At 35.8% G+C, this 12,702-nt stretch overlaps 1 protein-coding gene across 1 annotated transcript in view; it reads right to left on the reverse strand.

The window, feature by feature from the left end:
• Positions 1 to 1,287: 1,287 nt before the first annotated feature.
• LOC121415813 overlaps positions 1,288 to 12,702 on the reverse strand; it is a 41,529-nt gene continuing 30,114 nt past the window's right edge. Inside the window, exons 3-10 of the mRNA XM_041609149.1 lie at positions 12,456 to 12,568; positions 11,908 to 11,964; positions 6,900 to 6,969; positions 5,858 to 5,902; positions 4,360 to 4,613; positions 3,843 to 3,902; positions 3,214 to 3,322; positions 1,288 to 2,953 (exon numbers count right to left, since the gene is read on the reverse strand). Of these exons, the coding sequence (XP_041465083.1) occupies positions 2,472 to 2,953; positions 3,214 to 3,322; positions 3,843 to 3,902; positions 4,360 to 4,613; positions 5,858 to 5,902; positions 6,900 to 6,969; positions 11,908 to 11,964; positions 12,456 to 12,568 (1,190 nt within the window). The 3' untranslated portion in view covers positions 1,288 to 2,471. The remainder of the gene's footprint in view (positions 2,954 to 3,213; positions 3,323 to 3,842; positions 3,903 to 4,359; positions 4,614 to 5,857; positions 5,903 to 6,899; positions 6,970 to 11,907; positions 11,965 to 12,455; positions 12,569 to 12,702) is intronic.

Genomic DNA, 12,702 nt, shown 5'->3' on the forward strand with positions numbered 1-12,702 from the left:
CTCAATGTGGAGTGCCTATCACCCACAGACTGATCTGCATCTAGCATCTTATAAATCCTCTTGGAAGGAATGGTCCGGGCTGAAAGAATTTATATCTAAAATTCACGGAGCAAAATGCTGAAAATTTCATCAAAATCGGATAATTAACGAAGTTATTGAAATATAAATTTTATCAAAATTTTGTGAAAACAATTATAATTTATGCACATCGTCAGAAATATTCATTATGTGGGTTGATGATGTCACATCTCCACTTTCATTTTTCTTATGTTATTACATGAAATCATAAATGTTTCATTTTTGATAATGTGTAAATTGCGGCAATCAATAACTAATGCACTTAATCAGTTGTCAATACAATTGTTTTAGTTCTTGGTAGAAAAATTTTGAATAAACCTAATTTCATATACTAAAATCCAAAAGAACAAGTGGGGATATGACATCATCAGTCCACCTAATGAATATTCATAAAGACATGCCTAGAACTGTTTCACCGGAATAATGCAAATCTTTAACATTTAATAACTTTGTTGTTATCCGATTTTGTTCAAATTTTCAGCACTTTACTCTGTGAATTTTACTCTATTTATTGAGATATAAATATTTCCAAACTGGAGGGGCATCTCTTTAACAAATTTCACCGATAGATGGCGCTGTTTTAAAGTACAACTGTACTGCCTGAATTATTGTTACATGCACTCGGAAATGCTGATCTATCACATCACTTAATTTGTTCATGGAGCTATAACTCAATAATTTGTTCTAGTATTTTGGTATTATCATGAAGGAAAGGGTTCACTATGCCTAAAATAAATCATTCTGCGGCCGTCGTAAAAATGTATTCGGTTTTAACCTACAAGTACCTTTTAAAGGGGAAGTTCACCCTGAAGAAAACTTTGTTGTAAAAATAGCAGAAAAAATAGTAAAAAAATATTGGTGAAGGTTTGAGGAAAATCCGTTAAAGAGTAAGAAAGTTATTAGAGTTCAAAGTTTTGGATTTGTGACGTCATAAACGAGCAGCTGCCCCATGTGTTATGTAATATAAAATGCATGAATTTCAAATTTTGTATGGTTCCTGATGACTTAATTTTGTTTTCTATTCATGATCGGGTGTGAAATGATTTGTCTATTGATATACAAACGGTACAGTGAAAACCATTTTCAATTTTTTGAGAAAATGACATTTCATTGATTTTTTACCATTCGCTAGTGTAGGAATTCTGCTCGCATATGACGTCACAAATCAAATAATTGAAATTCTAATAAAATTTTTATTACATGATGAATTTCGGCAATATTTTTTATTATTTTTTCTGCTATTTTTAGAATAAACTTTTTGTCAGGGTGAACTTCCCCTTTAAACGAATGAAATAAGTGGTTGCAAATATTCTTAACCACCGTTAAGAGTAATTAATGTAAGTGCACGACATTAATCGTGTTATCCGAAATATTGTTTTTCAGATATACAACATTAAGCACTGTAACACGATTATAATATCCAGATCATAACGTCCAAGGAGAACCCCTTTTTGCACTTATAAAACAATATTTACATTCTCATAAAGGCTTTTACAGAAAGTCATAAATAGCACCTACGAATACAAAATACTGACAAAGCTGAAAGAGTGAAGAAATAACTTGTCACATATTTACAAAGTCAATTGTACAGGTAATGTGAATTTATACGAATTAAATGCTAACTTAATATTTTAATGCCAGTACGAACAAGTGTTATTCATGTTGACCTTGTTTTTTTATAGTACGAATGCTGCAAGAAATAAGAGTGAATGAGTGGGGACGTGGTGGGGAAGAAGGGGGGAGGGGTAAAATCAGAAAATGGAGTGATTTGTGTGTATCAACTACATGATGTGAATTGTCTTTCATAACGAGAGTTTCATATTATAAAAAGCATAATGATTTCCAATGGCACAAATTAGGGATATTCAGTGTGTTGAGCTCGTTGCAAATATAATATTTTCTTGCATCCCTATGTATATATTTACTATAATTATTTAAGTTTTTAAGCACAGAATCGCGGCACATGGTTTTTATTAGTTTTGCTCTGAAGACATGACGTGGGCATGCCCTCGAGTTTAAGAATCATTTTCTTCGTCGCTGTTGATAGCCACAACTCATAAAGTGATGTAAACAACCTACTTTTATATAATTTTCCTGATTTGTTTATCATTCACAATGACATTAGGAAGACCTCAAGATGAATATCAAAATTTTAATTCAGAAAATCACAAACAGGAAAGTCTATGTTGATCGGTCGAAGGTGTTCATCACAGTTCAAAAAAACATCGGAAATCATCCAGGAAGACAATAATCTTGCATACTTGCTCTGATCAGAGTCATTAGCATTCAATTCATTTATATAGAGTCTTCAATAAAGTCTTGATCATGAATTCAGAAATATATGACGTAAAAGTTTATGTTGCCGCAAGATTCAGGAGAAACGGTCGGCAATGTTATTTCGATGACTTCGCAGTTCCGTTTGCTTTGCTTTTCGTTTGTTTGGGCTTTTTCTCATCGACCGTCTTCACCCCTTTTTCTATCATACTCAAGTCTTTTTTCTTCTCGGCTCCGTCCGAGTGGCTCTGCCGTTTGCACATGGCGGGTATTTGTGATAGCTGCGGTAATTTAGTCACATGACCGGTCTTCGCCATCCTGATCGTTATGACGATGAAGACGACGACGACGAGGATGATGAGTATCGAAAATATTACGATGAGGGCGATGTGTGCCGGCTCCATAGAGTTCGGCGGAAGTCTAGCTGGCGTGGTCGCGGTCGACATCGCCGTCCACGTCGTCTTGTCGAACGTGATCGTTGGTGGCGGCGCTGACGTGGTCATCGTCTCTGTCGTAGGGTTGTCCGTGAATGTATTATTTTCAGTTGGTACAAGCGTCGGTTCATCTAGGAACTCACAGAGTGGAGTGGCAAGGTTTATTTCTATGAAAGTAAAAAAAATGACGAACATAATAATTTCTTCTGAATCAACGACAGGTCTTTAATATCTTAGTAAGTTTTCAAGGGGGAATGTCATAATCTGAATAAATTAGAATTGTCTCAATGTGTTAAGTAATCTTTATAGGTCCATGCCTTGAATCTTCGCCATAAAAGCATTGATTTATTCAAATCCTGATATTTTAATTTATTCAAACCTCATGCCCAGGCATTCATAGCCGATGATCTGGAGAATGGCGACTTACCTGTCGTCTCGCCCATTGGATCTGTCCAGTTTGCCGTAAGGAACGTCAGCTCAACCTCATCACCGGGGTATTTACCCCCGTCAACCGGCGAATCAACAATGGGTGTTATCTAGACAAGAGAACATTATTCTAAGAGTAAATGGAAAACATTGCTACTTTGGGTTGTTTTCATGGAATATTTTACTTTGACGTAATAAAAAGCTTTATGCTCTTTAAGACGGGAAATGACAGGGGAGCGGCTGCGTTTCGTGAAAGTTGTCGAATATTTTTATCCGGATCCGGGAAGTCCTGTTTATAAGACGGTTACCATAATAATAGAGCTTCTCAGACAATTGAATTCAAGGAAGGTTGTCAAATCTGAAAACTTGTCAGACAACAAAGTAATATTGATGAAATGCTCCCCATAAGTTAAAAAATATAATATACTTGAAAATATTAAACATATACGCCCAAGACTTCACCTTATCCCCATTGTCTACAAAAAGCTTTTAGTAGATCCTCGTAATTTATAATTTTTTATTAGGAAAAAGTGAGAATGCGAAATAAACAAACATTCTGTTCCCATCTCCCCCCCCCCCTAAAAAGAACATCTACCACACGATTATTATGTCTGAACAAGTGGTACTTACTTTGACGTAATATAACTTTCCTTCTTCTAGACCTTGAAGCATTGTAGACATTCGGAAGTCCTGGGAATGAAACATAATAGATTAATATTGTTTTGAATTCAGGCATTCATATCGTCATTTGTTTTGAGCATTCATTTATTTATTTATTCATCTAACTAATGGCTGTGTAAATATATTTTATCAGGAATGGGAGAAGATAGAATTCAAAGATTCAAATATTTTTGCAAACAACCATATAGGTGAGCAGTTTTCTAAAGTTATATCAGATTTTTAAATATTTGTTGTTTTCTTTAATCCAATGTAATCAGACCTTACTGTACTTTACTATGTGGACTGGTACTGGTACCAAATCGTCATGGTTTCGAAATCTTTTAGATGTAAATCATATTTTCCTCACAAAGCCTACATAGCCATGATTATCCCAGAGAAAAATGTAAAGGGTATTTGGAATGTTTTGTTATGTCGTTTTGTGTTTTTGTTGTGGTTGTTGTTGTTGTCGTCGTCATTTATATCTCACCGTCTGATTTGTCCCATTCGCGTGAGTTGGCGGGAAAATATTCAATGTTAGAAATGACATTGAAGGAGGTTCCACGACTACATCCGGGGCAGGGGTCACCACCACACCGTAGTCTATGGAGTACAGGAAGATGTTGCCGTTGACTTGAAAGGGTGGGAGCCAGGAGAGAGAGACTCGAAGGAGACGAGTTGAACTGTTGCGACAGAGACTGTTCACGTGGGGGTCGATGGGGGCGCCAGAGTACTGAACAAAGACTGTCGTAATAAAGCAAATTCATATCAAGAATGAGAGAATGCGGACTTATGCTTTCATGAGTTATTATTACATTTATATATTCATTTTTTGGGGGGTGATAAAGTTCAAACCAGGAATGTAATTTCCTAGAACAGTACCTTATAAACATGACAGAACGGATCAATTATGACCAATCTTACGATCGGAAGTAAGTACTGTCCAGTAATGTTTGCCATCTAAACTTTGATAATAGTACGATTTACCCATACACTGCACTGGGAACAGTTACAGATAATTTAAAGATTAAAATTGTCCGAACATCTTACCTCCAACAGTGGAAATAAAGAATATCCCTAAAATTATGTTCAGAATGGCAAGAGTTTGAATTTTGCGTCTTTTATTTCAGCGAAAATGTAACAAATTGAAGTAAAGGGAAATTTAGAAATTTAAGATGTTTCTTTGCATGAACACTTGCAAAAAAACATCTTCAATTTCTAAATTCCATTTTTTATTCAATTGATTACACCATTCACTTTACATAGTGATGCCTTTTTAACATTATATAGAATGACCAGCCTTTAACATTTCCCCCCAAAAAAGTCAGAAACTTGAGGGTGATGTTTAAAACATCTACGAACGTCTACACTGCGAACAAGGCTCCTATTGTCTGCCACGTAAATGCGGTAAGAACCAACTAAAAAAAATCATCCGGCTTTGCAATAACCTTGTATAATCATGGACATGGTTTAATAGATGGACCTTTTGTCATGATTACTATCATTATGAAAATAATACATGCATTATAAAACCAATGCACGGCATAAAACTGACGTTTAAGACCACAACTGATTTTATTTGGACTTTTATGACGTTCTTAAAAGGGTTGTAATTTATTCTAACTGCTTGGTGTGTGTGTCCAATGCCAATCACTTTGGAACCATGGATATATTATTCAGAGGACCCCATGGAAGAACAGTGGTATTCTGTTACTACCGCTGAAATGGGCCATCCTCCATATGATGTGTATCATGTATATATTTTATTCTTTTGTATGGAAATAAATACAAACAAGCAAACAGAATAGCATCTCCATGTCGGAACACTGTGATTCGAGATGGATCAAACATGGACCTACAAAGAGAGAAAAACACTCTTTTTTATTTCATTGAATGTTTTCGATGCATTATTCCTAAAACAATTATATAGTTGTTTTTATGGGGGAAAAAACTAACAAGATTATATTTTTTGAGAATTCTTATCTTACCTCGATTCATGCAGTAGTCCATATCACCCGTAACCTGAAGGCACTCTACGATATGAAAAAAAAATAGTTTGCTTAATAAAGGTAAATTGGAGTTCCGATGTCTCTTTCCTGTTTAACGAGATATTTGAATTTTATTTTCATGTCAAGTAAACACCATTTATGTAAATCAATCGTATAAAAATCATGCGACAACGAATGATTAGCATAAATAGCAAATAAATACCATAAATAAACATAAAAAGATTACAGTGAAAACGCATACGTATCACATAATTGTGACACGTGAGTTATCAAGCAATGCAATATTGGCATTTACAACTTATTTTCCATGACGAATACGGAAATGTCTAACTCATTACAAATTGGGCCCCATTGTGTTTTGAAATCTTCACTTTCTCTTTTTTTTCAAAAAAAAAAGAAATCTGAAATGACAGCAACATTATACTAAAATTGAGATAATCATTATCTATGAATTTGATGTTGGGGAAGGGGTTGGAATAGCTGGTCTATGAGAAGAGTGACGCGGCCTTGCAATTATTTTCATGACATTTGTCAAAGATTTGCCTGTCGTTTATTCTGTCAGATATTTCCGTCATCATGATTTTATGGTCCTTCCCTCCTTTCATCATACCTGCCTAGAGCTATTTATAACTGACCAAATATTTCAGTATTTTCAACATTAAATAGAAAGATTACTTTTTTTAACAGAATTGGCACATTTGTATTTGGTTAAAGCGTGAACATGAACAAATAAAGGATAACGATTGCTAATTACAAGTGAAGCATCACGTAGTGGCAGACAGGACCACCCCCCCCCCCATCCTCAGGATTAAGAATATTATGAGGGTTCGTGCCCCTCAGTTTTCAAAAGACGAGAAATGTCATATGATGCATCATACCTCAGTTCGCATATCAAGCATGGTGAATGAAACACTTCGAGTATTGATGGAAAATGATAAGAGGACGTTGCAACAGCCCCACCCCTTCTTTTTTTAAATAAAAAAATACTCCATGATTACACATACGCCATGATTACACAAACCTGGTGTCTGGAACGCTGTGATAGCTCCCATTAAAGATTTTTGCTGTCTTCCAGGACGGAATAGATGAATCTTGATATGGAAAAAATAATTTAAAAAAAGTCACAGGCCATATAATAAGGGTGATATCAATAGAAATATTTAGTATCCAATTAAGCCCCCCCCCCCACTTTCTCAGAGTGCTCAGCAAGAATACAAAAATATCAGTCTTTGCCATCAAGGGGGGGGGGGTCACAAAGATGTTCAGCGAGTTATGTATGACTTTACACACGAACCTTTTGAATGACTGGACTATGGCATGCCGAGGAAGGTTGCTAAAACATTTTAGTCTCATCAGTTTATATCTGATGAAATATGAAGATGTTGATAAATCCCTTAAATAAGTGCAAGCTATGATACAATGTATATCATATTATCTTAAACTATCATGGAAAGGTATGGGCTTACATTCTAGCACTTCATCAGTAGTCGATAGTATAACGTGCATAACTTTATAAAGATTTTTACATTAAAAAAACGCCTTAGTTTAATTTTTATGAGAGTAATGTTGCTCGTATTGAAGTAGGTCATGAAATTCATTGCGATATAGTGCGTAGCCTTTCGCGATTTTCTTTTTTTGTCAGGGTCTTGAGCTGATTATCTTTGTCGTTTCATTGTTCTACCTGAATGTCAATGGCATCCGTCTATAGTCGTCTCAACCTACGCGTTCTTAGTGTTTGTCCCCCCCCCCCCCCTATTTCATCAAAACAACAAATGGAATCAAGAATGCTATGATTAGTATGTTGCACGTGACAGGTAGCAACAAATAAGCTGTATTGGATGGGTGTATTTGGAAGAAAATGCACTTTTAAACGTCACATTTTGAATTGATACCTGAGGTTCCTCTCCATCTCTCTGGTTTCCAGATACAAGAGACATCAATCCCTATAAACAACATTTGCTCCCACCACATCTCTACAAACATGTTTAACTTGCTCAATGTCAATTTCCTGCGGTTATTTCCTCTTTTTGCTTGTTGTTGTTGTTCTTGTTTTTGTCATTTTTTGTCTTTTTCCCTCTTTCTTTTTAAATTGAAGTTTGCGAGATGCTTTTTTTAAAATTCTATTTTCATCAAATTAATTCTCCTCATTCTAGGGTAATTATGATTTATCATATCACCCATTCTTTTTTACCCCCCCCCCAAAAAAAAAAATAGAGAGATTCGACACCGCTTTGCACTTGATGTCATTGTCTGTCTCTGAAGGACCCATGATTTCGTAATATAGAGGCCCAGAAAATTTACTAAAACAATGTAAAAAAAAAGTAGAGAGAGAGAAAAAAGGGCTCGTTGCCAAGTAATGACGTCACTGTCACAGAAGAAAATGACAATTAAAAATGATGATTATCACTATATTTTAAAACGCCACCATGGGGTGGTGACTCAGGTCCTTCTCTACTGGGCGTTGTGGCGTGCGCCTGTAATCCAAGCTATGTGGGGAAGTTACAAATTGATGCAGAGGTTCGAGGTTCGAGCCCCGGTCACGTCTTTCGGATGGTGACGTTAAAGGTCGGTCCCAGACGTAAATAAACATATCTGATTGATACACGTCTGACAAAAACTCAGATACAGACTCTACTCTCTGGGACTCTCTCTTAAAAATCATAACACTGGTGGGTGGGTCATTTAGAGAAAAATAATACCAATTTGGGAAAACAATCAATTTCATTTTCTGGTCCTACTTTATGGAATCTCCTGCCAAGTAATATTAGAAACACCCCCAGTCGTAAGACATTTAGCAAATCGTTAAAATTAATGCTACTGGAAGATTATAATTAATTTGATATGGTAAAATACTGCCTGAAAACAAATAATTCTATGTAAAGCTTTTGTGAATAATTAAGATTTTTTTTATAAATAGTGTAAATATGTTCACTGAAAATGATCGAAACTTTCTGCAACAGTAACAAGTATAATTAGTATTGAATTTGTTGTACAATATTGAGATTTAGTTATATTTATTGTTTAAACTATGATAATGACATTATTTGGGGCTAACCTCGATTAGCATCTTGCTATTATGTTAGCTCCAATTACCAAATGTTTTGTTTATATGTGATGTACTATTCCTTGTAATTGTACCTGACAGTAATATTTGGTAATAAATTCAATTCAATTCAATTCAAAACTCTCTCTTAAAAATCATAACACTGGTGGGTGGGTCATTTAGGGGCGAGTCCCCGCCCAACCCCAAACTGGATCAACCAATGTCGTGTGTCGCCCAGGAGGTCGTCGTCCTCCTCGATACCAGGGGAACCCTATCGGCCTTCGATATCGCGTCGTAATCATCTGTTTATGCCAGAAGCACCTGCTCTGATTCGGTGGAATAGTTCTCAAGAGGGGGAAGATATTGCAAACGTTCGAATAACAAGGGTATGATTTGTTTAATCATAATGACCTCATAAACATTATACGATTCGAGCTGGATGACGATATAAAGAAACCACCTCTATTCCCATGTCATAATCACATGAAATTACAAAGAAAGTTTAATATGAAACTATTTGGCGTTGCATAGTTTAACGACAGTTAATCATTCACCCGGACCATTCGGGAGTGGGAGAGAGGGGATTTTCACGGAGCATTGCCGAGGGAGAGGGGCGGTAAAGGGGGGGGGGGGTGCGGGTGCAAATGGGGATGGTAATCGGGATTTCAATATAGTTCCTTCATAATTCATCCCTGTTTGTCAAATGAATCATTAACTATATATAGGCCTACCTACTATAGCAACTTCACCAAAAATAGTAAAAAAGTATGTCTGCTTGATTCTGCCACAATCAATCTGAATTTATCATGTTTATAGAAGTAAGTGTTGGGTACATTTGCCGGTGGTTTTTGAGCCATGGCGAGGGCAAGTTTCTCTTAAATGCTCGGCTTCCTGTATGCCTCGACATGGACCCTCGTTGAGCAAAGGAACAAAAAAAATATTTCCCGTTTGACCACTCAAGGTCACTGGCATATGCCTAATGCTGTGAGAATTTGGCTGCCGCCCCCCCCCCCCCCACAAAAAAAGAAATGAATTACAAAGTTGTAATTTAGAATCCAATTTAATTTATTGCATTTTCAACATTTTAATTATTGATTTTCAACACGTTTTTCTCTGGCATCATGTTCATTTGAATCAAATGTATTTGATCTTTGATTATTTTCTTTTAATTGATTTTGGGCTCGCGCACTTTGATCGCTCCAAAATTTCCGAATAATGAATCGTATCCTACGGTCCGTCACCTAAGAACTTTTGCCTCATTACGCCATTGCTGAAAGAAAATGATGTGATGAAATGACATCATGTGGTGGGAAAATGTCAGATTGGAGATGTAAAGAGAGGCGAAAGAGTAGAATAGAGAGAGATGACGTTTTTGACATGTTTACACGAGTCATTTCTAGCCTCGAAGGTGTGAGAGGTTACACGTTCCCAAGCCCATAGGGATCCATTATTGCCACAATGATTGCCCCGTTAAAACATATCTATGTTTACATAAAGAAAGTCTCAGGAGAGATAATGTTCATTGTCGTACATTTTAATGCTTTCTGGATTTCGATTGAAATGGAAGGCTGACATCGTTTTAATGGCACATGACAATGGGAAACTTTAGAAGATGGTTGTGTATGACATTCCATGTACAAAACCCATGGGCCGTGGCAAAGTTGGAAGCTGACAGATAATTATATAAGTATAACACGCATTTTCAATGACCCAGCCCACCCCCCTCCCGTCCAGCTCGTACGTCTGCACCGGACTCAATCTCGGGTTTTTTCGTTTTGCCTTTGAATAATAAAAGTATATAAATAAAGAGCCACACAACTCTATGTTCTTGCAATCAAACCCTTTAAATTTGTCTCAATATTGATACATTATAGACAATAATGTATAAGGTTCCTCATGAGTAAAGACTTGAGTCAGTTGAGCCAAAATTACTCAGTATACAGATATCCAAATAGGTCATGACGAGACAACCTTGAGAACAAACGTTTCAGAGAAAGGCCTATTTTCTTGATGGTAGGCCTGTATATAAATTGGAATCAATTGTAATTCCTCATAGCCCCCAAAGTCCCAAGTTCAGTTTTATTAGACTATGATTTTGTAGTTCATGTTTTACAACAAAAAATGTAGAGACTGTTGTTATTTCATATTTCTATTCAGTTCATTGAATGATTCGTTGTGAGAATTTGAATTTGATGGCTGATCCGATCTAAGGTGTAAAGCTTCCAGAGTTGCATTTAAAGGGTGCTACGCCTAAGTTACACTCAAAATTCGCACTTTTTCATTCTGCATCTTTCACACAATACATGTTTCATGACATACTATTTAATTTGCTTCGACAAAGAATTCAAACTTTGAGAACGAAATACCTTTAGAACCATTGGAACAAGATAGCTTGTGTGAAAAAAGAAAAATCAAAGAAACAGATCAACGAAAGTTTGAGAAAATCGGACAAATAATGAGAAAGTTATGAGCATTTGAATATTGCGATGAATAATGCTATGGAGATAGCAAATTGGCAATGCGACAAAGATGTGTGATGTCACTTGTGAACAACTCTCCCATTACTTTAGTATATATTTCACTAGAATTGCCTCTTTTATCACATCTATCCATAAATAATGTGTTCTGTTTACATGAGGGCATGTAATACATATTTTTTAAGAATACATCATGGATAAAGAGTTTGTATCATCATAAGAAAAGGCAAAAAGAGACATTTTGAGGGTATTTTATAGTCCACCAAAGGGAAAGTTGTTCATCAGTGACATCACACATCCTTGTTGCATTGCCAATGTGAGGATCACCATAGCATTAGTGATTGCAATATTCAAATGCTCATAACTTTCTCACTATTTGTCCGATTTTTCTCAAACTTTCTTTATTCTTATTCTATGATTTTTCTGTTTCTACAAAAGCCTATTTGTTCCAAAGGTTTCATTCCCCTTTAATATAGACGTCAAATAATCATGGGATTTATTAGGCTTACCTCGAGTTCATAAAGTTGTCCGAAACTCAGGTTGTTGAAAATATGCTCTTCTGTTGACTTTGAGGGGATAAGAAAGAAAATAGGAGGAAATAGATCATCAGTAGTTCACTATCTCATTCAATTTTTATGCAACAATATTCCGGAGTGACAGGACAGTCACATTTAGGGATTATTCAAATTGATTTTCGAACCCCATTAAAATACTTTTCATTCGTACGTATTCATTTTTTTTCTATTACAACCATCTACAAATTTAGAGTTGGGTGGACCATGGACCTACTAAAACATTGGTGGACAGTCGTATTTTTAGGTGGTTGCTTTTCGGGGTTTTCTTTTAAGCAAAATGTAGTCATGGCCGACATTTAATGAGAATCAATTATGCATTTTTAGGGAAAATGAATATATTTTGGAGGTGCTCTTAAAAAAAAACCGCATCGAACTTTTGCTTAAAGAACTAAAATGAACAATTATTGAAATTTATTGATTCGGAGTAAGGGAAATAATTATGAAGGGGAAGACAGAGAATAGTAATTGTTGGGTTTCCTTACCACCAGAATCTCTTCGTTACCAACAAGACACGGATCACTGAATACACTTTCTCCTGCCATCATACCATCAAAACTTGCTAATTTCAAGACGTACATATCATCTGGCTCCAATCCTGAGAAGGGAATGGAATAGAAGATAATGATGTAATGATATTTACAGTGCATTGCTATAATTCAAGTCGTTTGTGATTTAATGAGAAGGAAACAAATATGAAAGAAAACCAATATAATCTTTGAAGGCTATTTC

This window comes from Lytechinus variegatus, chromosome 5 (genome assembly GCF_018143015.1).
Source record: "Lytechinus variegatus isolate NC3 chromosome 5, Lvar_3.0, whole genome shotgun sequence".
In the NCBI taxonomy this organism is placed as follows: domain Eukaryota; kingdom Metazoa; phylum Echinodermata; class Echinoidea; order Temnopleuroida; family Toxopneustidae; genus Lytechinus; species Lytechinus variegatus.